Consider the following 26,769-nt stretch of genomic DNA (forward strand, 5'->3'; position numbering starts at 1 on the left):
AACTTGTCATTTATTGAACTAGAATGCAAGGTCTCTGGAAATTGTCATCCTAGGACTCTCTCTATTGAACCCAGCTGCCTCATTAGCACTTAGCTGTCAAAGCATAACAGTTCACTTCTACACTAGTCTCCACATTTAACCTAAATGGTAGATAATTAGGCTGTTGGGTTTTTCCTTTCCCTGAAGAAGAGTTCTGGGATCAATGTTGGAAGCCCTCCTTTATGGCAGTATGTTTTTATTTTTGTTTTTATGCTGTGTGTGTGTGTGTGTGTGTGTGTGTGTGTGTTGTGGGAGACAAAAGAGGGGAAGCTGATGAGTATTGCAGAATTTCATGGCAGATTTGCTGACCAGACATCACCAAGCTGACCAGACATCACCAAACAAGGGTTGAACATGAGGTCTGAATGTAATGCAAATCTCACATATTATTAACTCCAGTGACATCACCATAGTGCATCATCAGTAGCTACAGTTGAGGTGTCATATTTTATTATATAACCCTAATCTCATCACTAAGTTCTGTCTCAGAAAATCACCTCACAAATGTCTCATAGACATTAGATGGAAGCAGTGTTGTTTAGTGGGTAGAGTACAGGTCTCAGAGCCAAGAATCCAACTCTTCTTACCCGGATGGACTTCAACTCTGTCAGTCATTTTTCTCATCTGTAAAATGGAGATTATATCTATAGTGCTTACATGGGAGGGTCATTGTGAAATTCATATGAAATATATACAAAGTGCTTTGCAAACCATAATGCATTACATAAAAATCAGGGTGCTATTTTTTTGGTCCAGATCTGTGATTCTTTTGATATAAGGAGCTGTCAGTGAGTAAACTCCCTCAACCAAAGGAGACTTCTACCTATCAGATTTTCAGCTGGTAGTTTTATTCCCAGTAACCTGGGACATTGAGATATTAAGTGATTTGCCTAGCGTCACTTAATATGTATACTTGATGGAATTTGAACCCAAATCTTCTTGGCTACAAGTATAACTTTCCATCTGCTACTGTCTCCATTCAATAAGTATAATTTTATCAATAGCTTTGAGTGCCACTGGAGAAAGCACTTCTTAACGATGTCCAACAATTAGGGAATGACTGAATGAGTCATGATATATGACTGTGATAGAATGCTATTGTGTTATAAGAAATGATGAAGAGAATTTTTTTTTAGAAAAACCAGGGAAGACTTACATGAGCTGATGCAAAATTGAAGTGAACAAAACCAGGAGAACAATTTTAAAAAATGCTGTTTTCTTTCAGATAAAAAACTGATGAACTCAGAGTATGGATTGGAACAATTATTTTCTTTTTATTTTCCTTTTTCTTATTCCCCTCCAAGCATATTAAATAAAGAAATGCTTTGCATAATTTCATATTTATAATGGGTGTTATATTCCTTACCTTCTCAATGGGTATAAGAGGGACAAGAGGAACTGAAAACAGTAAAACTGAATAATATTTTTTTTAAAAAAAGGAAAACTACCTTTATAATATCAGATGGTGGTAACTGAAATCATTCTGTTATGCTCTAAGGCTGGCTCTACCCACTATTCAACTAACTCTTCTCAGTTATTTTTTTTATTTCATTAAAGAAAAAAACAAATAGAAAAAAGAAAGACAGAAAAGGAAAATAGAAACAAAATAAAACAGAACATCATATTGGCACATGTCTAGCAAAACTTCAGGGAAGATTCAAAATATTTAACAATAAATTTCCATTTCAAGAAAGGATATATAGTAGTGAAATAAATTATATTCATGAATGTATATCTTTTCTGTCTTGTAGGTTGTTCTTTTATTCTCTGCTGCACACTTTTTTTTGCTTTATTCTTTTTTTCCCCTTTCATCCCCACATCTTCCCCAAATAGGCTATAGTTAAACACATACCTATTTATATAGACATATACATATACACAGATGCACATACACTTTTGCACCCATCTACAGACCCACTCACACACACACACACAGAGAAAGAGAGAGAGAGAGAGAGAGAGAGAGAGAGAGAGAGAGATACATATCTACATATATTGAGACACATTTATATATCTATATGCATTTACCCATATGTAAAAATGCATCTAAAATTATTTTAATATTGCTGACATACAATGTAGATTTTTCTGTTGATTAAATCTTTGTTTGACTTTGTCTAAGATCAATGATTAGTAGCTATACTTTTTATTTTAATAAATTCTACTCCTGATTCTTTTTGTAGTGTTTGGTATATCTTTTCTTTCCTATCCCTAACTCTTGCTATTACTTAACCTCCTTCCACCCGTGGATCCATCCCTTGTCTTCTTCCCCTACCTTTTGCTCCCCCCTACCCTCATTTCTTCATAGATTTTGGAGGGTGCTAAACTTTGATGATATTTAGGTAATATTGTCTATTTAACTCATTCCCAATATTTATAGGTTTTCAGAACTATGTGTCTTCCTCCCCACTCTGTGACTATTCTTCCTCTGCACTTCATGTGTATAACAGTTATTATTTATGTTGGCATAGAAAGTTTTGCTTTTTATAATCTCTCAAAAAGTTGAGAGATTATACTCAACTCTGCTCCACTCTTTCTTTTCAGCTACATAATTACTAATGTCAATCTTAAACATATGGCTTATATTTCCATGTAAAAAAAAAAATAAACAATTTGTCCAGGTTAAGTTCATTGAAATTATTCTTGGATATTAGATCTTAAATTTTCTATTAAATTCAGGTTTAATTAAAAGAAAGTTTTAAAAATAATATCCTTTTTTTCATTTAATTTTGTGGATAATTTTGCTGGGTAAGAGTTATTTTCATCTTTAAGACTCTGTATCTTTTTTCTGTAGTTGGATAACTTTTTTCCATAATCTTGTTTTTCTTGGATGTTTTTTTTTTGTTTTTTCCTCAATGTCTTTTATTTGATTTTTATATTCTTTTTGAGTTCTTCTGTAAATTCTCTCTGGGTAGGGAGCCATTTACCACTACTCTTTGGGTTAGAAGAAACTTTCTTTACTTCAGTGCCCTCCTCTGAAGATGAACCCTGGTCTTCTCTGTTCCCATAATAAGTTTTTATAATTGGATTTGTCTTTGTGGTTCATTTCTTTTAAATAAGAAGGATTAGTGTAAGCCCTTCTAATTGTGAGGTGGAGATATGGTGCCTCTAGCTTCACTTCAGCTCTCCTCTTTGACCTGGAACACCAAACCAAGAGCTACTCCCTCCTGCAAGTGCCCACAGCCAGCAGCATCCCTGCCCCATTACTTCTGCACTCACTGGGTATGCTGATTTCTTCTTGCCCAGGGCCATATCTCTGCAACATAGCTGGGTCTGGTATTCCTAATTAGCCTAGGTTCTCTCTGTGTCTTCCTGGACTAGGACCTTAGACTCTACCTATCTGGGAAGTGAAAGTTTCTGGGTTAGCTGCTAAGGCTCCAGCCCAACCCAGCTAGCCCCAGGGTTCCCCATTTGGTGTTTATGTGAGCCAGCCTTGAGCTCTTTGTACTTCACGTGGGTTAATCTCTGGCCTAGATCTTCTTGAGTTGTATTTGGAGGACCCCTATTCTGCCCCAAGTCTTCTTGATTTTTCACCAGTCTGTGTTCATCTTGGAGGAGCAAATGTGTTCTATTTGTGAGGAAAATCTTGAGAGCTTAAAATTTACTGCCTTATTCTGCCATCTTCCCAGAATCCTCCCCTCTCATTTATTGTTAATGTGAATACATGAATTAAAATAAATAAATGTTCTGACTTCTAGAGTAGTGATGAACTTCCACCTGTCTTTCTTTTTATGGTGCTTATTAGGGAGTAGGTATATCACTATGGAAGAAAATTCCTTATATCTGGCCTCTTCTGCATAACCCTCTTTTCTACCAAAAACAGCAAGAAAGGGTAGAATGTACAGCAATGCCATGTCATTTGCTTTGGGTCTCTTTCTTCTGGGTCATCATTATATTGGTGGTGTTTCCAAATTATTATCTCAGCTGGAATTTATTTTATTTTTCTCTTACCTTTTAAGTCAGAAAGTCTCATATTACATATGGACCTGGGTAGATTTTTCTCATACTTGTGGCTCATTAATGCTTATCTAGAAAATTTAAAGACTTTTCTATATGATACAACCCACCATGTTCCCATTATTTCCTTAGTTTGATATTAAAACATTATTCTCTGTTATACTTGCTAGATTCCAAACATATTAGTTACTTATTGTTCCTAGAACTCAGCATGTTCAGAACCTTTGAAGAGATTGGCCCCGATACTAAAATATATTCCCTTCTCATTTTTGCTGTTTAAATTATTCCAAGAAATATCTCAGGTATCACTTCACAGGAGAAACTTTACCTGATTCCCTGGTCTTTAGTGTTCTCTGTCTCCTCAAATTATCCTATAATGACCTCTCGGTTTACTCCTTACAGCCTATAGTAGAATATAAATACTTCTTTGCCATTGGGAGTTTTTGTTTGTTATTTCTGAGCAGCATTCTTTTTGAAGATCTCTACAACTTTCAACTGATAGCATCCATAGCCCTCTTCTGCAGCTACCATTTGATTATCTGTGGCTGTTGCTTCTGTAATTCTTTTTGAATGTCCTAACAATAGGGATCTCCCTGCCTCTCTCAACTTCACATGTACTTGGTGTAGTGGATGAAATCACGATTAAATATACTCTTCTCCATAGTTCCAGGCACTGTGTCTTCTAACCAAGTTAGCTGTTCCCATGGGTCTAGAAGCTTGCTAAAAATAGCCCTGTGGACCAGGAAGAGGAAACCTCATTTACTTTGCTGCTTATATTTGAAGAGCCCCTTTTAGGTTTTGTGATTTTCTTATAGCACAAATAATTTTCTATATTTAAAATCAGAAAATCTTTTTAGTCTCAGAAATAGCTTATAGAAATATTTATATAACCTCAAAAAATTACAGAAATCTAAAGTTATGTGTAACTATTAAAGATTCCTAGAACATTAGTTCTAGGAATCTTAGAGATGAATGGGTCTAACTCCTTCCTTTATATTAAAAAGTGTAAACTGAGCCCCAGAGAGAGAAGATTTGTCTTGACATAATGTCACACAGCAAGTTAGTGACACAGTGGTTGTTTAGTCATTTTTAAGTCATGTCTGACTCTTTCACCTCATTTTGGAGTTTTCTTGGCAAAGATACTGGAATCTTTTGCCATTTCCCTCCCTAGTTCATTTTACAGATGAGGAAACTGAGTCAAATAGGGTTAAATGATTTGGCCAGGATAACACAGCTAGTAACTGAGACTGATTTGAATCCAGTCTTCCTAATTACAGGCCTGGAACTGGATCCATTGAACCAACTAGTTATTCTAGTGGGATAGAATTCAAATTTGATCTCTAGTTCAGTGCTGTTGGGCTCTTTCTGAATGGAGTAATAGCTTAATAGATGTGTTTATTTAGCTCATTGTAGAATAAATGATGGGGGTGGGGAATAGATTTTCAGAGTTGTATGGGGATTGAGAGGTTAACTAGGTCCTCCTTATTGCAAAAGTCACTTTTATAATATCTCTGACAAGTAGTCATACAGCCTTTGCTTGAATATATCTAACAACAGGGAACTCACTTCTTACAGAGAAACCATTTTTTATTGAGTAACTCCAATTATAAGAAAATTCTTCTTGGTAATGACTTAAAATCTATTCCCTTATATAATTCAGAGTAAGTGTTACTTGGGATCATAGGATTATAAATTTAGAACTGAAAGTGACTTCAGAAGCCATCTACCTTACCTCCTTCATTTTGTAGATGAAGAAAAGGAACACCAAAGGGGTTTGCATGACTTGGTCAGAGTTGCATAGGGAGAATTAGAATTTGAATCCAGGTCCTCCTACCCTGAATCCATTGCTCTTCCTACTGATGCATTATTAATTTACTATTTTTTATTTACTCAGTGACCATAGTTATAATAAAAAATAAAGATACCATTAAACACCTTATTGTATCTTGGGATGATAGTAGCCAGTGCAAACAAAGTGAAGAGGCAGATGGAAGCTGACAAACAGATGGACTTGCCAGTGGGAAAGTACTTTAAACTTGTGGAATTTTAATAGCTAAGCAAGTTTAAGACTTGGGTGCCTTTGAGCTCTGTAACCTGCTGAGAGTATCTTGTATTTTAAGCTCTCCCACTGAAAACAGAGACTACCCCCTCATCACTGTGCTTCTCCAGCTAACTTAATTTAGAGTTTCTACATGGGCTGCTCAGGTCAGCCACCTGGGAATGGGGCTCTGCAGTTTTGCACCAGGGAGATTAGTGTTTGAGGCCTTGAACTATTACCTCCTACTCTGGGGATTCAACAAAAAGAACAACAGAATCAGAAACTCAAATCAAATCTCCTAGACTTAATAAGAACCCAAACTTTGAATGGGGCAGAACATGCAGCTTAGATCTGTGGGTGTTCATACTTGTAGAACTCACTTATAGGGTCATTGTGAAGCCCAAATGAGATAGAATATAAAGAAAGTGTTTTTCAAATCATAAAGCCCGATTTGAATGTTAGATGTGTCATGGAGAATATACATTTTCATGACAGTTTTTATTTTAAGTTGTGTTTTATTATCTTCATTAATTATCTTTTCAAATAGACTTTTAACTGGGCAACAGAAATCTTCTTGAAGATAAGGTGATTTTCCTTTTTGTATTTGTAACTCCAGAACCAATTGCCATTGCATATAGTAGATACCTCATTAATGTTTAATTGTGTGAGGTAGGCAAATGCTAATACTGCCAGACTACAGGCTGCCCTGCTCAATTTACTGTATGACCCTGAGATATTAACCCTTCTAAGCCAAAGAATTTGTCATTATGGGAACAAATGAGTAAGGGATTTGTGGTGTTGTTGCACATTCCCAAGAGAAAATTGAAGTGAATGAATGTGAACTAAACTGTTTTCTCTCTTGTGTTTAGGTCAACATCTCTAACTTCAGCCTGGTAATGGAGTCTGACTTGGGCAATTTCATGCCCACAGGTCTGGCATTCACTGGAAGTGATAAAGCCCGGGCTATTATAAAGGAGGTTATGAACCTGCTACAACCCATAAATATCACCCAAGTCTTTGAGGATGGAGATGGAACTGACATTAACTACTGGATCAAAGCTGGAGTACCTGGTAAGAATGCTTGACTCAGAAAAAAAGAAATGTTTAATTTAAATGAAGTGAATTGATTTGTACAATCACAACTTTTGAAATTCTAACGCTCTGTTCCAAAATGACCTGATGGAAATGCCAGAAGTGATCCTATTTACTGATAGTATAGGTAATTATCTAAATATTGTGATTTGAGAAGTATCCAGGAAAATCTGCTGAACCCAAGCATTTCCCATAACTTGTATCCCACATGGCTCTACCATTCTCTTAGGGTTCTAGTCTTCTGAGTTCACTTAAGAGCTGAATATTCATTGACCCAGCAGTGCTACTACTGGGCTTATACCCCAAAGAGGTATTAAAGAAGGGAAAGGGACCTGTATGTGCCAAAATGTTTGTGGCAGCCCTGTTTGTAGTGGCTAGAAACTGGAAAATGAATGGATGTCCATCAATTGGAGAATGGTTGGGTAAATTGTGGTATATGAATGTTATGGAATATTATTGTTCTGTAAGAAATGACCAGCAGGATGAATACGGAGAGGTTTGGAGAGTCTTATGTGAACTGATGCTGTGAAATGAGCAGAACCAGGAGATCATTATATACTTCAACAACGATACTGTATGAATATGTATTCTGATGGAAGTGGATTTCTTTGACAAAGAGACCTAATTCAGTTTCAATTGATCAAGGGTGGACAGAAGCAGCTACACCCAAAGAAAGAACACTGGGAAATGAATGTAAACTGTTTGCATTTTTGTTTTCCTTCCCAGGTTATTTTTACCTTCTGAATCCAATTCTCCCCGTGCAAAAGAGAACTGTTTGGTTCTGCATACATATATTGTATCTAGGATATATTGCGACATATTTAACATATATAGGACTGCTTGCCATCTAGGGGAGGGGGTGGAGGGAGAGAGGGGAAAAAAGGAACAAAAGTGAGTGCAAGGGATAATGTTGTAAAAAATTACTTTGGCATGGGTATTATAATAAAATAATAATTTTATATTAAAATATAATATATATAATAATATAATGATAAGAAAGAGCTGAGTATGCAAAAAAAAGGCAAAAACATGGACTCTGCTTTCAATGAGCTTACATTTTAATGGGATAAACAACATGCAATTAAATACCTATAAGATATATACAGTGTAAATATAAATCTTAATATATAACAGTATAAGTGTCAGTGAATATAGTATAATTTTCAAAGCAGGACTAGCACTGGGAGGGAGTGGTGTGACTAAGACTCTCTTGCAGAAGATGGAATTTGAGCTGAGTCTTAAAGGAGGCCAGGAAAATCAGGAGGCTGAGGTGGATAAGAAGACCATCCCAGCTATGTAAGACAGCTTGTGAAAAGTTACAAAACCAGAAGATAAGAGTATCATGTGTTTGAAATAGCAAGTTGTCTGATGTCATGTGTGATATTGTATAAAGATATAAAGTATAAGAAAAGTGTAAGTGTAGGAAAGGTCTGGGTTACAAAAAAAGCTATAAGAACCATAGAGAGAATGATCTTGGAGGATCATGTGTTTCTTATTTTTATTTTGTTTTCTTATTGAGTAAAATGGTATAGTGAATAAAGTACTAGCAGGAAGGGTTCAAGTCTGGTTTCTGATGCTAATATTAGTATTAGTAATAGCTTTTAATATAGCATTTACTACCTGCCAGGAACTGTGTTCTTTGTAACAACCTTGGAAGGTAGATGCTATTATTATCCCTATTTTATACATGAGGAAACTGAGGCACAAAGAAATTAAATGACTTGTTCAATATCACATAGTTAATCAGTTAATAAGTAATAATGTGGGATTTGGACTCAGATTTTCCAGTCTCCAGATCAAGTACTCTAGCATCTACCTCCAAGGATTGTTGCAAAGAATAAATGAAATAATAATTATAAAGCACTTAAAATAGTACCTGGTACATTGTTAAATGCTATCTAAATGTTCATTATAACTTTTATTAATGATTATTATTTATCATCTATAAAATAAAAATCACTGGAACAAAGGGTCTGAAGATTCTTACCAGCTCTAAATTTATGATTCTGTGAAGTAAGAACTTTAGTGGAAAATGAGGGCACATGAGCCAGTGGAGATACATTTATGAAATATTGTGTGACCGTGATTTTATACTTTAAACTCTTGGCCAATCTGAGAAAGCAAACTTGGCCACAGAATTAGAAGTGAGTGATACAGACTGATTCCTAAGGGCCTTTTGGATGTAGGTGATCAGCCACCTGTTTTTCTTCCTCCAGTACCCGTCTAGAAAGCAAATATATTATGACAGAAGAAAACTTGCTGTAATTTTAACTCCCTTCTACCCTTAAGAAAATTCAAGAGAGAGTAGATGATGCCATTCTGTGACAGCATTTGATTTGGGTTTCCTATCACTGTGTCATCATCATGGTATCAAGATTATTTGTAGATAGTTGCCTCACTCAGCAAATAACTTTGGTTGCTATAGTATACTTACATTCTGCATGTAGCAACATAAGATTAAGTAGCAGTAACAGCTGGGAGATCAGGTTGAGTCTCATGATGCATTTCATCTGCATTTTTCTCAACTGAACTTGTTTTGGGGCCCTATCTTTAAAGAAAAAGGAATGGAGGGGGACAGGTAACCTCATACTAGCCTGTCCTCTAGAAGCTTAGACTCAACTTTCAATCATTTTTTAATTTTGAAATCATTTCAATTCTAAAAACATCTAATAAGGACAAGTACAATGAGAAGCAATAAAGACACAAAGAAAAAAAAAAAAACTGTCAGCTCCTGATCTCAAGGAGCTTATATCCTATCATTATTTTGGAAAACATTTGTGTAGCTAAGTTAGATAAGTGGATAAGAGTGCTGGGCCTGGAGTCAAAATTTGAGTTCAAATTCAACCTCAGATATATTAGCTACTATAGGGAATTCTAATAAGAAATCCCAGTAAGTCTCAGGCATGCCTTTGTGTAAATTTGTTTGCTGAGAACTTTAGAATATGCTACCAGCAATCTAATAGAATCTCAGGAAGCATTAGGAAGATTGGCTATTTTTCTGGTGCCTTAATTAATTAACATCCTTTATGGCAGGTTTGTATTTACCCCATAAACCTGGACAGTTCCTGGAGTAAATATAATCTTCCTAAAGGAATAAACAAATGTTCTCTTTTAGATCTTTTGTGATAGAGCGTCCTGTAACCAAGGAGGGGCTACTCTGTCTCAAAAGTCACATATCAACTGAGAATATTTAGCATAGTGCCTTCTTTGTTCTCAGCCTATAAAAACCTCTTAGTGGAAAGGAACTTTGAGAATTCAGTTAGGAAGTTTGGTGCTCTTGCTTAACACAGCCTCCCACTTGAGACTCTGAACAGCTGTGACCCAGGTTCTCCCAGCTAAAGGACTTCAGGTGCTGGTGCTTCCTTGTAGTGGTGATGATGTGTGTTGTATGTTGTCTGTTAATTATGTCATCTTGGTCATCACCGTGTTTGTTAATTGCTCATTACTTTCATATTCTAAGTTTTCTCTTTTCTTTTATCTTGTATAAATCAAGGGTCTGAGCAGTATTAAGCTTGTACCCATCCTCTTTAAGACTCTGCCTGTTGAATATGAATTTCAATTCTAGATTAATCCTACAGCTGCACAACTCTCCTTACTTCAGTCTGCCTTAACTGTAAAATGGGGATGCCAGGATTGTTGTGAGCATCATATGAGATACTATCTATAGTGCTTAACAAAGTGCTGGCACATAATAGGTGCTTAATAAATTCTTGTTCCCTTCTTCCTGTCAAATTATGTGCACTGTGAAAGGCAGTAGAGATACAGAGGGGAAAAAATGTTGCCATATCAATACCTGCCCTCAAGGACTTTGTTTTTTGTCATTGTTTTGAAAAGCATTTCTATAGCTACAAAAAAACTAGAAATAACCACTCCCTCCTTGCTATACCTATACAAACAACCCATGTATTTTTTTTATTGTAAAATGGACTTCACCGACAATGTACTATGTGTATTTAAGTGTTTTGTGGGGAGTGGGTTTCAGGGGTCATGGTGGTGATGGTGGCATTTAATGGCTAAAATTTCTACTTGTGACAATGTAGATAATAATCATGATTTTGGCTTTAAGGCTTAAAATAATCTTTCATAACTAAAAATAGGATAAACTATCTTTAAAAAAAAAAAATACAAGTTGCAAATTCTTTTCATTCTTTCTGTGTGTCTGTTAACCAAACTTTGAGATTGTCTTAAAGGAACAGTCCTGTACATAGCACTGGTAAGTGTATCATTAGACCAGACATCTTAAACTATTCCAGAGTGTGAGTCAATCAACAAGCATTTTGATACTAAAAAGTACTATGTGCCTGTGTATCTATTACACTATATATCTACTAGGTCCAATGGATACAAATAAGATGTGAAATAGTCTCTCATCCCTAAGACCGACACTGTTCTAAGAGAATAGAACAATTTTGTGCATAAAATAATAAAAAATACAGAAAAAATAAGCACAATGTTATTTCAAAAGTGAGACACTAATAATTGGAATAATTAGGAAAGGCTACTTGAAGAAGGTAAAACTTGACTTGAGTTCAGTAGGAAGCTAAGATGTCTAAAATGTAAAGATAAGAAAAGAGAACATTTTAGGTGTTTACTATTGTAAAGGGACTTTGCAAAGGCATCAAGGTGGGAAATGAGATATTAGTTACAGGGAAAGGCATTAAGGCAGGCTGGCTAAAACTAGAATCCATAGAGTAGAGTGATGAGGAATTATCCTAGAAAGATAGTCTATACTTAGATTGTAAGAGGTATTAAATGCATTGGAGTTAGTATTTGTGCTTAAGAGGGAATGGGCAATTCCTTGAGCAGGAAAGTTAAATGATCAGTGTCTTTAATCACTATCATTTGATGACATTCAGTAAATATCTATGAAAGGTCGATTATAAACTTTGTTCTTTGTGTGTTTATTATTGTGGAGGAAATTAAGAGGAGTAAGATGGAATCCCTATCTTCATTAAATTTTGTCTCTGGTCATTTATTATTGTTTCTTCTGCAGTTAGTCTTACTATCTAGAGGCATGGTCAGTGACATTTAAATTAGACTGAAGAATTATTTTTCCTGAAATCCTATTTCTTAAGCTGAAAGTTTTTTTAAGAAGAATGCTTCAGTGAATCATTATTTACTAAGAATATGCAAAAATCCAAATCAGTCTATTTGCTATATATAGTTTTGGGCAAAATTTTGGTGCAATATAGGAGAAAGGTGTGACAATAATGACTAAAGTTAACTAGAACCATAGAATTTTAGACCTGGAAGTCAACTTGGACATCCTATTTAATCGTATCCTCACATTTTATGGAGGAAGTTAAATAATAATTTCCCAGTTTATAGAAATAATCAATGTTTGATCTGAGGCTAGAACCTTCATCTAATAACTCAGTATTTGTGTTGGGATACATACTACTACTGGAGCTTATGTAAGGAATGCACATTTCTATAATGTCTGTCTTTCTCAGTAAGCTGGATAGCTAAGAAGTAGTCCTGTCTTTACTTTTGTTTGTTTTTTTTTTGGTTTGGTTTATATATATATATATATATATAGCTTGCATAAAGCCTGATCCATTCAATAGTAATAGGTTACAATTGCTGGCCTGTTGGTTAATCTTGTTAATTTTAACTTTGTTTTTTTTTAACTGAAATATGAAGAATATTATGGGTACCAAAAACCCTCCAGTCCCATGATAATATGATTGGGATCGCTGGACAAATGAAATCATAAACTATGTTTTTCTAATTACTTTTAAATATCTTAAGGGATACATTTCTTCATTTCCACTAATAGGAAGGATTTTAGTTCAACTTTCTACCAAAATGTAATAAAAGAAGTTTGTTCTAAATAGCTCCTTTTATTTTTTTCATAACCCATTTCCTTTGCAACTCCCCTCTATTGTATTGTGTTGTATGCTGTTGTAGTCAGTGGTTCATTTAAAGCAATAAATGTTCTCCTGGAATTCTCTTTAGTTTTCTTTTGAGTCCTACAATGGAAACTGGATGATTGCTGTCTTCTCCTTAGTATTTTGAAGCTAGTATTGAGTATTTCAATTTTTTATACTATTCCTGGAAGTTAAGATGAGGCTACTTTCATTGTGATTCTTATTTCTCACTGAAAATTTCAGAAACTGGAAATTTGAGGGGGAAAAAAAGAGTAGAAGTCTCAAATGGAAAATAAAAATGTACCAGTTGAGTGCTCTTCCCCCTTGGAGACCTAATATACTGGAATGGCTAAAATATAAGCATTATTACCAATGTCAGTATACTAATTGAATTGGCATTTGAAGAATCACTCACTAAACTTTTTATTAAAAAATCAAGCCCTTTCTTTGAATGGCCTTTTGTTCAGGCAGAAAATCTCCATCAGTAAAGTATTTTCAAACTGAGCTGAGAACTTTTCAATTCAATTCCACAGACATGTATTAATAGTATTAATATTAATAGTAATTATGTGACACTGAGGATACAAAGATAAAAGTGAAAATTGTTCTTGCCTTCAAGGAGCTTATGTTCTATCAGAAGAAAAGTGTATAAATAAATATAGATTAATACAAAATTAATTCAATTCATATACAAAGTATTTGGGGAACAGGGAATTATTAACAGTGAAGGCAGGCCTTAGGTAAGAGGTAGCCTCCTGAGTTGGTTCTTGTAACTGGAGCTAGTGGTTCTGAAAGTCAAAAGTGAGGGTAAAAAGCATCAGAGATAGTCTATGAAAAGGTATAGATGTGGGACATATAGAATATTGTTTAAAAGGGACCCCCCCAAAAAAATATTGGTTTGACTGGTGCATAAAGTGCATAATTAGAAGTATTGTGAACTAAGTTTGACAGGGTGAATTGAAGCTAGATTATGAAGGATTTTAAATCTTTAAATAGTATACTGAAAAGTTTTTATCCCAAAGGTAGTGGACAGCCACTGATGTTTATCATACAGTAGAATGATATGGTTAGATCTCTGTTTTAGGAATGTCATTTTTGCTGCTGGGTAGAAGACAGTCCAGTAAAGGAAGATACTAGAGGCAAAGAGACCAATAATTAATTTGCTGCAATAATCTCAGTTTGCAGAGATGTGGACCTTAACTAGTGAAATATCTATGTAAATGGAGAGAAGAGAACCTGTACAAAATCTTTGGAGATAACAATGACAATATTTGGCAAGTAATTTCATATGGAGAGTGAAGAAGAGGAAAGAATCTAGAATGATGCCAAAGTTGAAAACTGGAATTAGATGGAGGATGGTGGTTGTTTCCAAAAGAAGTAGGAATATTATAAGAGTGTTTTGGGGAAAAGATAACTTTTATTTTGGTCGTGTTGGTTAGTGAAGTGTATAGGACATTCAAGTGGAGTTATCTAGAAATCAGTTGGTGGTAAGGTCGTGGAGAGAGAGAGAAAGATTTGATAGATGGATTAGGAAACATCTGCATAAAAATGGTAAATCAGCCCTTGGGAGTTGAAGAGATCACCAACAAAGAGATTTAGAGAGGAGAAGAAAGAAGAAGAGAGAGAAGGAGGAGGAGGAAAAGCAAGATAAGGAGGAAGAGCTGGAGGAGGAAGAAGAGGAAGAGGAGAAAGAAAAAGTCAGGAAAGGAGAAAAGGGAAGAGAACCTGAGGATTCACCCACATGTAGATGATAATCTGGACACAGGAATGATCTGACAGGTAAAAGGAGAATCAGAAAAGATCACTCTGACACAAAAACTCAGAGAGACTAGGCAGGAAGAGATGTCAATCATCACAGTGTCGAATATTGCAAAGACGATGAAGGTTGGGAAAAAAAAAGTGAATAGCTTTAGCATTGATGTCCTTGAAGAGAAAAATTTCAGTCATATGATAAGGTTTGGAGATGGATCCCAGAGAGAGAGAGAGGCTAGCAGAATATCATGATCCCTGAGGTATAGAAATGGCATTAAAGAAAACCAAGACATAAAAGCAGCTGTATTGGATTATATTTGTGTGTGTGTGTATGTGTGTGTGTGTGTGTGTGTGTGTGTGTGTGTGTGTGTCTGTGTCTATGTCTGTGTGTGTATTTAGAGAGAGACAAATAGAGACAGAGACAAAAAGAGAGAAAGAGAGAGAGGAAGAGGGAGAGATAAAAGAAAGAGGAGAAGGAAGAGGAGGAAGAAAAGGAAGTAGAGGAGAAGGAGGAAGAGGAGAAGGAGGAGGAGGAGGAGAAATAGAAGAAAAGCAAGGAGGGGAAAGAGATCCATTTGAAGATTTTGTAAGAATTTGAAACACTATTATACAAGGTAAAGGAGAAGTTACCAAGGGCGTAAAAAAAAAAAATCTTAGACTTTATTAGTACAAAATAAAAAGGCTACCAAGAGAATATGAATAACCACTGACCTAAGTGACTAATTTCCCATTTTTGTAAAATCTTTATCAAAGTCATCTTTATATGAATCAAGGGAAAACTCAGTTATGAGAATTATTAAAGAACAAGAAAACTTTTGTAAATGATATTCAACAGGAGACTTCATCTTTGTCATTTTACAATTATCCAAAGATGAAGACAGACAATTCCATTGTGCTTATTGTTTGTTCATTATGAAAAAAAAATTGATGTGGTAAAATAAAACACCACCTTACAGTTTCTTTCAACAGCAAGGTGTCTCTCATATGTACATCAAAATTATTTAAGATTCCTTGGAAGATATAACAACAGAAATAACCCTTTCAGTGACCCTCTAAAAATAAATGTCAGATAAGACATAAAACAGGGAAATGTATGCTTGCCAAAGGCATTCATCCTGTGATAGAAGAGATCGAATGTGGACTCAAGTCAGAGAGGGATTATTCATGGATAGTGAAGTCTTCCAGATACTACTGTTTACAGATGACACTGTGGGGATTGCATGAGATTTGTAATTATTCAATGCAGTTAGTTCTATATATCCACACAGAAAAAAAACCAAATTGATGAAGGGTGTCTGTTGTCCAAATTCCAACATGTATTTGGAGAAATACCTTAAAGAGCTTGTTCACCAGTGCACTTATCTCTATGTGAACTTCTCTATGTTACATATGCACACACATACATGCATATATATTTATATGACAGTTCAAATCGACAATGAATTGGATCCAGAGTTAAACAGAAGAAGGAAAGCAGACTAAATTGCTTAAGTAAATTGAAAATCTGCTTTACTAACTCCAAGCTTTCTATGAAAGAAAAGGCTTGCCTTGCTAATCCTATATTCTACTGGTATTACTATATGGCTTTGAGACATGGAATACAATTGCCTCTGAAGAATAAAAATTTAGCATGACACAGAAGGTAATTGGTAGAAAAGTATCTAGTGGGTATGAGAAGATCACAGCATATAATCTATGATAAACTCTTTAAGAAACAGAACTAAAATATATTATCAAGGAATTGTATAATAGGAGGAAAAAGTCACTTGGCAAGAATGAAAGGATGACAAACAATCACTAGCTTCCACTCCTCTCAATATATATAGAGAAAAAGGAAAAAGTGACTAGCAATGGTCCCTCTTTATAGAACTAATAGGAGGCATGAATCAGAGTCCACAGCATGAGCAGGCATCTTTGTAGGAAATTCTAGGACCAATGAGACCATGGATCTATTTGACTAGTAAGTAATGAGAAGCAGAAACTCAAAAAATCCCACTGCACTCAATACTGGCCAGATCCTTACAAGAATTATCACTTTAATGTCTAATTATTTTTAAGTGAACTATCTTTAACCAAGTAAAAGAATCACAGCAAAGTAGGCATGGAAATGACTTAAGGTGTTAAAAAGCACTTTGTGAGTAAAAAGTAAACTGGGATCATTAATCCTGAAAAAAAAGAAAGGGAAAAATTTAGATAAATGGTATCAAATGACAATTTTGTGAAGCTAAAGTCAGGTGGAGTTAGGGTGGACCCTAACCATGAAAGGAGAAGAGAATGCCAATAAATGGTATCAAATAGACTAAGCTTTGTGGTAAACAGACTGAACCAGGGAAGCAATGATGCAGTGTGACTATGTCTGCCTTTTGCTTCCTAGTTCTGATCTGGTTATCTGTCTTATATGGGGAGGAAGGGATTTGGAAGGGGAGTGTTTGGTTGGTTGGTTTTGTTTGCTTTTTGGGGGGGGAGGGGGCAAGCTTTAGCATCTTGAATTTGGGCATAGCACAGATTCCCTGATGCTAGCTTGGCCAGGCTTCTTGGTTCTTCCTTCTTTGCCTCCAATTCAGATCTAGTCTCTTCTCTCCCCAGGCAAAGATTATACTTCCCTGCCTGGATGTCTACCCATCACTCACAAGTGTTGGTCTAGCCTTGGGCAGACTGACAGTATTGTCTGGCTCCAAAACAAAAGACTTGCAGTTTTTAGTGACGGAATTGCTTGCCATATTGCTAGTCTCTTCCCCCTAAATCTTACCCTACTCCATAAGCCAGCAAACATTTCCAGCGGATACATAACTGTAGCCATAGCTACCTCATTCCTCTGTAAACCTGGCAATATTATAATAAGGTTGCTACTTGGAAGGCAGTAAACTCTTGGTTCAGACAGGACCCTCTCATGCTCACCATGAAATTTTGCCATCCTCCAGAATATGTCCTTCTATGAGAACTATAGTTTGTTGTTGTTTTTCCTTATTTCCCCACAATTTCTGTATATGTAATTATTTGAAAGAGTTGAGACCACCCAGGCTAGCTTTTTTGACATAGTGTTGTTCTTGTTTGCATCAAAGAAGTCTGTGACATAAAAGAGGTAATGTCATGATATACAAGTGAATTGGATTTAAATAAGAGAAGGCTGTACAAGGTCTGCTGCCTCACTTTCTCCTCCAAAGTCATTTAAGGTCAATAACAATATGAGCCATGCTATTTAGGGTAACACAGGACACACAGGTCATAGTGCAAATTTCTAGCTAAAGTTGATGCCCTGGAGAAGGAAATGGTGAACCACTCAAGCACGTTTGCCAAGAAAATTCCATGTTCAGTTGGGTCCAACTGAATGACTGAATGATAAGCCATCATGAGTTTGGGGATCAAGACACACGACCCATACCATGACACTCCTTTCATTTTGCTATTCACTCATCATTTAATGAGTAAAGACTTTAGTAAGTGAATGCTTACTAAATTAATAGTGTTGTTTTAGTGCTTCAAAAATATGATGAAGACACAATCCCTTTCCATGGAAACGCTCACCTATGGATCTAGGAAGTTATAGCAACCATATTCTGGTAAACTATCTTGGCTCTTGGCGGATGGACTAAAAAAGGGTGAGGGTAACCAAAAGGCCACCAAACTTTTGGTAAACCAAAAGTTTAAAACTTGTTGGTGAATTAGGAGAGTGTCAACCCCAAGCTTGTGAATACTTCCTCCTAATTCAAGGAGCCAAGGAGAACAACTAGTTCCAGTGGTCATGAAGATGACCAAAGAAGGTGCTGTGGAACAAATAGAGCTGGTCAGGCATCAGAATTGCCAAGGTTATGCACTGCATCTCAGATCATCACCAGCCATTTTGACTTTGGTCTTGTCACTAGACCTTGATGACTTTGGAAGAGAGAATGAGGCTGATAACTTTGTGCAACTCTGTCTTACTTAAATCCAATTCATGTGCAAGTCAAGATATCATGCAAGATCATGGGCCCTCTTTGAAAAGGAAGGACAAACAACAATGTGTAGCTGGTGCTCTGGCTAAGCTGGGTTACTTGATGTTTATGAATTTTACAATTTCCCTATTCATGTCTTTCATTTGGTTTTTCATTGCCTAAAATGCCTTTCCAACTCCCATTTTGGACTATCAAAAAATATTTCTTTCAAGATCTAATTTCCATCTTTAATATGTGCCTTTTGAAATCTTTTTCTATTTTCCCTATTCCCCCAGTCAATTCCCATGTCTTCCATGAAGTCAAACTCTCAACTAGAAGAAATCTTTTCATCACTGAACTTATAGCACTTTGTATGGGAGAATGCAAAATTTAGATAAAACAATTACTCTCCTCCTGAAGCTTATAACCTAGTATGGGAGTTAAGACACATACAATATATAGTAACAATAATACACCATGATACATGATAAGTGTTTTAACAAGAAGAAAGATCGAGTGCTTTGTAAGATTGAAGGAGGAAGGTCATCATGCTGTGCCTGATATATCTCCAAGATTATCTGCATGTGAGACATTTTAAAAATGTTTATCCAATTCAAATGAATTGAATCCTATTTTAGTTGTTTATGATGAAGAGCAATAATGTGTACTTATAGTTGTTAATAATTCATCTCTTAAATATTGTTTTATTTTAACTAGCAATTCCTTTCCAAATATCTTATTTTTTTTTTGTTCTTTGCTAATTGTGCTTCATTTATCTTGTAATGTGCATTTTGCAAATGTTCCCACAGTGCTTTGCAATATGGTTTGGAAGAAGGAGGTTCACATATTTCAATAGATGAATGCTTTATATGTAAACATATAATACATATATATGTTATACATAGGAATATATTGAATGTGCTATATAAAGCTATTATACATGTGAACATATACATTATGTATTGTGTACACACGTGTGCATATATAAAATTAATTTATTGACATTTTAAAAAAATTTTTAAAGTATCTTTTCCTGCTACTGGGTCACACCAAACTGGTTTTAGCCAGTTTCTCCCATGGTTTTCTGTTTTTTTTTTTTTTTTTTTATTATTATATTTTTTCCACAAGGCATTTCTCTATAAGGAATGTTCTCTTCACCTGAAATCAATAATGATTTCCAGATTCCTCCAGTTGTTAGTCTTTCTACACTTCCTCAAACTATCTTGTTTTTATTTACCCCTTGTTTATTTTGCTTCCATATTTTGTATCAATTTACTTTATATGCCTTCAGGTTGTTTTCTCTGATAGAACATAAATTCTTTAAGGGCAAGGACTTTTTTTTTAATTTTTGTCTTTGTTATTTCTAGCCCCTGACATAGTGCCTACCACATAGAAGATGCTTGATAAATACATATTGATTGATTGATTATTTACAGTGATGAGGAAACTAATTGAACTTAATAAAACAACTTGTTGAATCTCCCTTGATTCAAATATGCATTACAGTATTGTGACATTTTATCAATTTCACCTAAATACTTTACTAAGATAGGTTTAGCAATTTGATTTACTTAATAATCATGGAATTATGGAAGCAATGAGGAAAACATCACAATGAGCAAGGGATTTTGTGATAAGTGAGCTAGTACTAGTTAATGATTTTTTACCGTAAAACATAAAGTATGCTAACAAGGTACAGACAGTTCAGGTCAACAAACTATGATTAAGGACCTTCTTTGTGTTAGAAGATTCACAGAGCAAATAATAATAACAACAAATTTTCTTTCATCAAAAAGTTTACAATCTAATAACATAGGAAATATGAACAAATAAATATGAATCAAAGTAGCATGTGACCAAGAGCAAAGAATAGAATCTACCAAAGGAAAATTGGAGATAGAGTACTTTCAACTGAAGTGATTAGAGAGGATTTCCTCAGTATGGATAATTCATCTCAATATTGGCACTTAAAAAATGCCCTATTGGGACATATTTCTGTTTTTTACTTACCATGTGGGAGTTTTTGGTACTATGAATGACAAATTCCCTCATAATTTTTATAAAAGCTTGATGAGATTATATAATTTTAAAAATTTAAACTTGTTTTTAAAAACTTAAATAGATCTTCAGTCCTGATGCTTTGTAACTAGAATTTCTCTTGTCTTGACTATTTGTACTTTCATAAAAATAAAACAAATACTAGTGAATTCCATGAAATTCAATGAATGATGATAGCATGTCTTTGGAATGTGAGTGAATGTGTTGAATTTAACAGAAGTGAATTGTACATTTTGTTTCCATTCTTTCCTATCCCCTCACATTCATGTGAATTAAATAATTCACATGTTAATCATGTAATATTTATTATGTTAGTATTGTATGAGTTAATTATGCAATTTTCCCCTACATTCTCTTATTTCATCTTATAATGAAGGTGGACTACTAATAGCAAAAAACGTATTGACCACTATATAGGGACATTAGCTACATACACTTAGGACCATCTTGTAGAAATATGATTTAGATTTGTATTCAGAGAGAATGTGGATTCAAATCCTGGCTCTGCTACTTGCTATTTATTTAAGCTTTTTGGACTTCAATATCATCATCTATAAAATGAAAGGGAGTGAATCACAATGATTTTTAAAATCCCTTCTATTTTAGTGTTCCAAATGTTTCTAAAAAGAAAAGTTTACTGATATATTTACAACATACATGTTTTCTGTACCTAAGAAATATTTGTTTGTCTTAACTGCTCAACAGTTTGGCATGACAGCAAGTATCATTTACCTTTCCTTGGTGGAGTCTATCACAAAGGGAAGTAAAAAATTTAAGGAATTTTCCGGGTAATTCAGTCTTTTCTCAATATGCCCAAGTTCCTCCTCCAAAATAATAAAAGTCAACATTTATAAAATTAAGATTTATAAAATTCTTTATATGCATTTATATACAACCCATGAAGTAGATATTTCCTCAAGTTTTGCCCCAGATACCCAGGTCATTGTCACAAACTTTGCATCTCAACTTCAATTGTCCAGGAAAAAATTTTGCTTAAGCTATTATTTTATTTTGTAAATGAAGACCAATTCAGTGTTCAGATTAGCCAGAAGCAAGTATTTTTGTCTAATTATTAAGCCATTTGCTTCCTTTGAGAGAGAAATACTTAATGGCTGACATCGAGTCCAATCTGGGGATTGATTAGACTTTGCTTGCCGATGCAAGGCAGTGAGGGAAATAAGAGATCAAATAATCTAAAGCACTTATTTCTTTACTCATGCAAATATGATCTCCCCACACATAATGTTTGTGTTCCTCAAAAGTGTATTTAAGAGGAAAATAGTTGAGTGGTTAGAACAACAAACTTTGATTCAAGAAGATTTGGGTTCAAATTCTATCTCAAACAGTCCCTACGTGCATGACACTGAGCCAAACTCTCTGAACATGTTTTCTCCTTTGCAAAAGTGTGTGTGTGGTAGGGGGTCACAAAAGAATCTACGTCACTGGCTTTTTCTGAGTATCAAATAAGATAACTCAAATATGGTACATTTCAAATCTTAAAGCACTATTATAATTGAGCTATTAATCACTTGAGATGATAAATATCCCTTTAAGTCAGAATCATAGAGTTGAAAAACACTTTGAAGATGCTCTTCCTTTTTCTTTTTTTTAGTTCAAATGTATGGTTTTCCAACGTGAAAACTCTCCTCGGTAATACAAAGTGCCAGTATATTGTAATTTATAGCTTTAGAAAGTCATTGGAGGTCCTGAAAAGTTAAATAAATTATGCATGGTTCTGTAGTTAATATGTGTAGATTTAACTTAGGTTTTTCTAAGGCCAGTCCTCTACCCATGATTCCATGTTGCTTCTTGTTATCCTCACTTACTCTTCTTCATCATTCTAAGGGCGAGGACCCATGGAATATTTCCAAGAAAATGAGGAAATATGCTAGCAGTATTATAGATATTTGCAGAACATTTGCACTTAGGAATACCTACTATGTGGTTCCTCCTAAAAGAATTCAAATATTTTTGCATTTGTTAAACTCTCTAGTATTCTTATGCATTTGAAAAAATCATATATCTAGAGATGGAAGAAGCTTAATATGTCATCTAGCCTAACCCTCTCATTTTACAAATAGGGAAACTGAACCCCAGAAATGTGAAGTATCTTGCCCAAAGCCACCTAGGTCATATATTTAGAACAAATAAGGTTGTTAGAAGCTATCTAGTCCAACTACTTCATTTTACAAATCAGGAAACTGAGAACTTGTCCAGGGTCCCACAAATAGTAAAAGGCAGAAGTGAGAATGAAACCTAGTTCTTCTGACTCTTGCTTTTTCTATTATACATTTCTTTTTCCTGTGGGAAGGGACACATTTTAGCTCAGTGTATTAGTGGTATATATCATATGGCAGCAATATCAAACAAGCAAAGGGAAAAAAATAAGTCAAATGTTAGTAGAACAAGAATAAATTCCTCTTTTCATATAAAATAGTGGGTTTTATTGATTATGTAAAGGGTGCCTTCATGGCTTTTTATTAAATCAAAGTGTCAACTATCACCTTTTGGTGAAGAAACACCAACGGGAAGAAAAAGGAGAATGTATGTCTTGTATATATTTCATAACTTTAGCTTCATAAAAAATCATGTTTTATAACTCATATTACTTGGACTTGTTAAAGTTCATAAATCATTTTCTTCACAGCAACCCAGTGAGGGAGAGAGGGCAAGTGGCATTATGTTCATTTTATAGATGAGGAAACTTAAGGTCAGAGAAGCCATTTAGCTTGCCTATGGTCAGAAAACTTATCAATATGTCAGTTTTGTTATGAATTCCAAACTTTTCCTTCCTTGCCTTTCTTGTCTACTACAGGCAGAACACCTTCCTGGTAACAAAGCAGAAGAAGTGAACATGAGAAAGATTTAGGTTAGTTGTTAGGGAAAATCTCCTGTTATTGAAAGCAGCAGAATGGGTGTTGCCATGGGATTCTTTGGAATCTTTTTAAGATATCCTTTATACCAGCTATGCTTTTATCTGAATGCCAGACACCCAGATCAAACAACTAGAATGGGTAATGGAACCATGAGGCATGTATAATTATATAATAATAATTATTATATAATCACAACAACAATAATGGTCAGTTGATTTCCATAACAACCCTGTGAAGTGGGTGGTGATATTATCCTAATTTTCTAGAAGAAAAAATTGAGGCTTTGGGAGATTAAATCATTTGCCAAGAATCACACAGCTAGAAAGTAGCTAAGATAAGATGTGAATGCAGATCCCCTAAGTCCAACACTCTTTCTATTACACCACAGATAGTATCTGTTCCAGGGCATACAAGTCATAGTAAGAAATCAGAAGCTGCCAAAGGTAAAATAAGTCACAAACAACTGAATAGAAAATAAGTGAGGATAAGATATCCTGAATTAAGGTTCCAAAGCTAGAGACATCAATACAGAATACAGAATCAAGTCAAAAGAGGTTCATTTCCTAGAAAAGAATGCTCAAGAGATGATGAGCAGACTGCTGGGGTTTTAGATCTCTCAGAATGTTAGAACCATAAAATCACAGAATCTCAGATTTAGAAGCCATGTAAGACAACCTAGCCTGATATGTTCCTCAGCAAGCCTCTCTAGTGTAGCATCCCTGACAAGTTACTCCACAGCCTCTGCTTACAAACTGCCAGGGAGAAGAAACCAACTCTTTTCTTGAAGTTCATTACACTTTAGAATAATGCTGTTAGGTGTTGTTTACTTACATTAAACTGAAATCTGCTTTTCTGTAACTCCCCTATATTGTTCTTAATTCTGCTCTCTGAGGTTAAAAAGAATTAACCTAATCCTTTTTCTTCATTATAGTTCTTGAAAGATTTGTAAATAACTATCATGGTACTTTTATATCTTTACATTTCAGTTCAATTCCATCAATAAACATTTATCAGACTCCTACTATGCTATAACATTTGAATTGTTTTAGGAAGATTCTAAAGATCACCTAGCAGGTTAAGATATCAGACACTGAGGTCAATTTCTCTAAGTAAACTGCCAAGCATCCAAACTTTCTTGCAAAGAGTCTCGTTATTCGAATGCCAAATGTGCGCTTGCCAAAAAAGACTATTTTTGGGAGAACTCACTCAGGGAAAGCACTCGCAACATGGTCAGAAGAAACCATAAAAGGACACTTTCAAGTATCTCTTAAGAACTTTAGAATCGATTGTATGATACAGCCAAGCATGGTGGTCCCTTATCAGAGGTGTTGTGATCTGTGAGCAAAGCAGAATTGAATAAGCTCAAAAGAAATTCAAAATGTGCAAAGTTAGAGAGTATACCCCAAATTTTCATAGGGACTATTTGTGGCCAATCTGTGGTAGAGCTTTCTGAGCTCATCTTAGTCTGATCATCCATAGTCAGACACAGTAACTTTACTTTAACAAAATGATGTCATTTTTGTCCTCTTTAAAAACAAAAGACCACCAACAATGTGTCAAATACTGTGTTTAGTGCTAAGAATACAAAAAGAAGCAAAAGATAGTCCTTGATCTCAAGGAGCCTACCATCTAACAGGGGAAACAATGAGCAAATAAATATATAAAAAGTAAGCTATATACTGGATAAATATTAAATTAGCAAAAGAAAACTACTTCAGTATCTTTGCCAAGAAAACCATATACGAGATCATGAAGAGTTGGACCCAACTGAAAACCACTTCCACAATCAGCCAACTCAACATTTATTAAGCACCTCGTATATGTCAAGAACTGTTTTAGGGGTGCAAAACATACAAACATAAATCAGTTCCTGCCCTTGAAGGTTATATTTTCTTGGGAGGTTGAGGGTGAGTGTTAGGAGTAAGAGAACCCAAAATTTACACAAATTATATATTAAATAAACTTGAAACTAACAAGATGAGAGATCAGGAAATGCTTTCTGAACTGTGCTTTGAAGAAAGCTAAGAATTCTCAGATGCAGAGTCAGGACAAGGAGAAAGCACATTTTCCAGCTGAAATAATGCTAATTTCTTCAATACATCTTCCTAAGGCATGGTCTGCAGTTCTCCTGATACCTAGCCATCCTCTTCAGGGTATGAATCTTAAAATGAAACACCTAGAACTGAGTCCCATATTCTAGATCCTGGATGCAATATGATCAGAACAAGATCCAACTGAATGATCCCCTAACTTTTTCTGGACACTATGCTTGTCTTAATATACTCTGGGTAATATTAATTTTGGGGGCTGGAATAATGCTCTGATGATTCATATTGAATGTAAAGCACCTTAGTAGCTCTAGAATGGCTCAGTGAATAGAGATATGAGTCTGGAGTCAGAAGACTTCAGTTGAAATTCATCCTCAGAGAATTACTAATTGTGAAATACTGGCTAAGTCACTTTACTGGCTCAGTTTCCTCAACTGTAGAATGGATATGATAAAAATATATATATATATATAATATATAAGAATATATATATATATATGAATTTTTATTTTATTAGATTCACCTCATCATTCCAGCAAGTCAAGATCTTTTGGATCCTGACTCCAGACTGATCCAATATCATTTCCCTATTAACTACATGTTGAATAAGCCTGACCTTGATATTTTCCTATGTTTTAGGAAGAGTGAAGTAATGGAGGGAATCTGGGCACAGTCAGAAGGCATTTTGGACCTGATTCTTTGATTTACCAGACAAATTGTCCCACTTTGATGAGATTATTTCTATAATCTAGGAATAAAAACACCCACCCTAACCACTACCTAATAGGACTGGTGTGAAGATCCACTAAGATGTAAAGCCCTTTGTAAAAATAGACAAAGAAATGCAAGAGATGGCTATTAGGTGAGAATCAGGAAATATTTATTACACTGGAATGGAATGTTCACTACTGGGTATAAAGTAGCCCAAAAGACTGACAAGTCACCATCTCTAAAGAAGAGACATGTTTTTATTATTAGAATATCCTGAGGTTAAAAAAAAATAATAAAGTTTCCTTCCTGCCTCACCCCCATCTGATCCTAAGGCCAATTTCATTTCATTTTCTGCTAATAGGACTTCATTTACATTCATTGATTATATATTTTATGTAGCTCCTAGTAACATTTATC

At 35.0% G+C, this 26,769-nt stretch overlaps 1 protein-coding gene across 2 annotated transcripts in view; it reads left to right on the top strand.

The window, feature by feature from the left end:
* CPQ (carboxypeptidase Q) overlaps positions 1–26,769 on the top strand; it is a 630,163-nt gene that overhangs the window by 537,374 nt on the left and 66,020 nt on the right. For both annotated transcript variants that reach the window (XM_031947017.1, XM_031947016.1), the window contains exon 7: positions 6,904–7,105. In XM_031947017.1, the coding sequence (XP_031802877.1) occupies positions 6,904–7,105 (202 nt within the window). The remainder of the gene's footprint in view (positions 1–6,903; positions 7,106–26,769) is intronic.

The sequence above is a fragment of the Sarcophilus harrisii genome, chromosome 1 (assembly GCF_902635505.1).
Source record: "Sarcophilus harrisii chromosome 1, mSarHar1.11, whole genome shotgun sequence".
Lineage (NCBI taxonomy): Eukaryota > Metazoa > Chordata > Mammalia > Dasyuromorphia > Dasyuridae > Sarcophilus > Sarcophilus harrisii.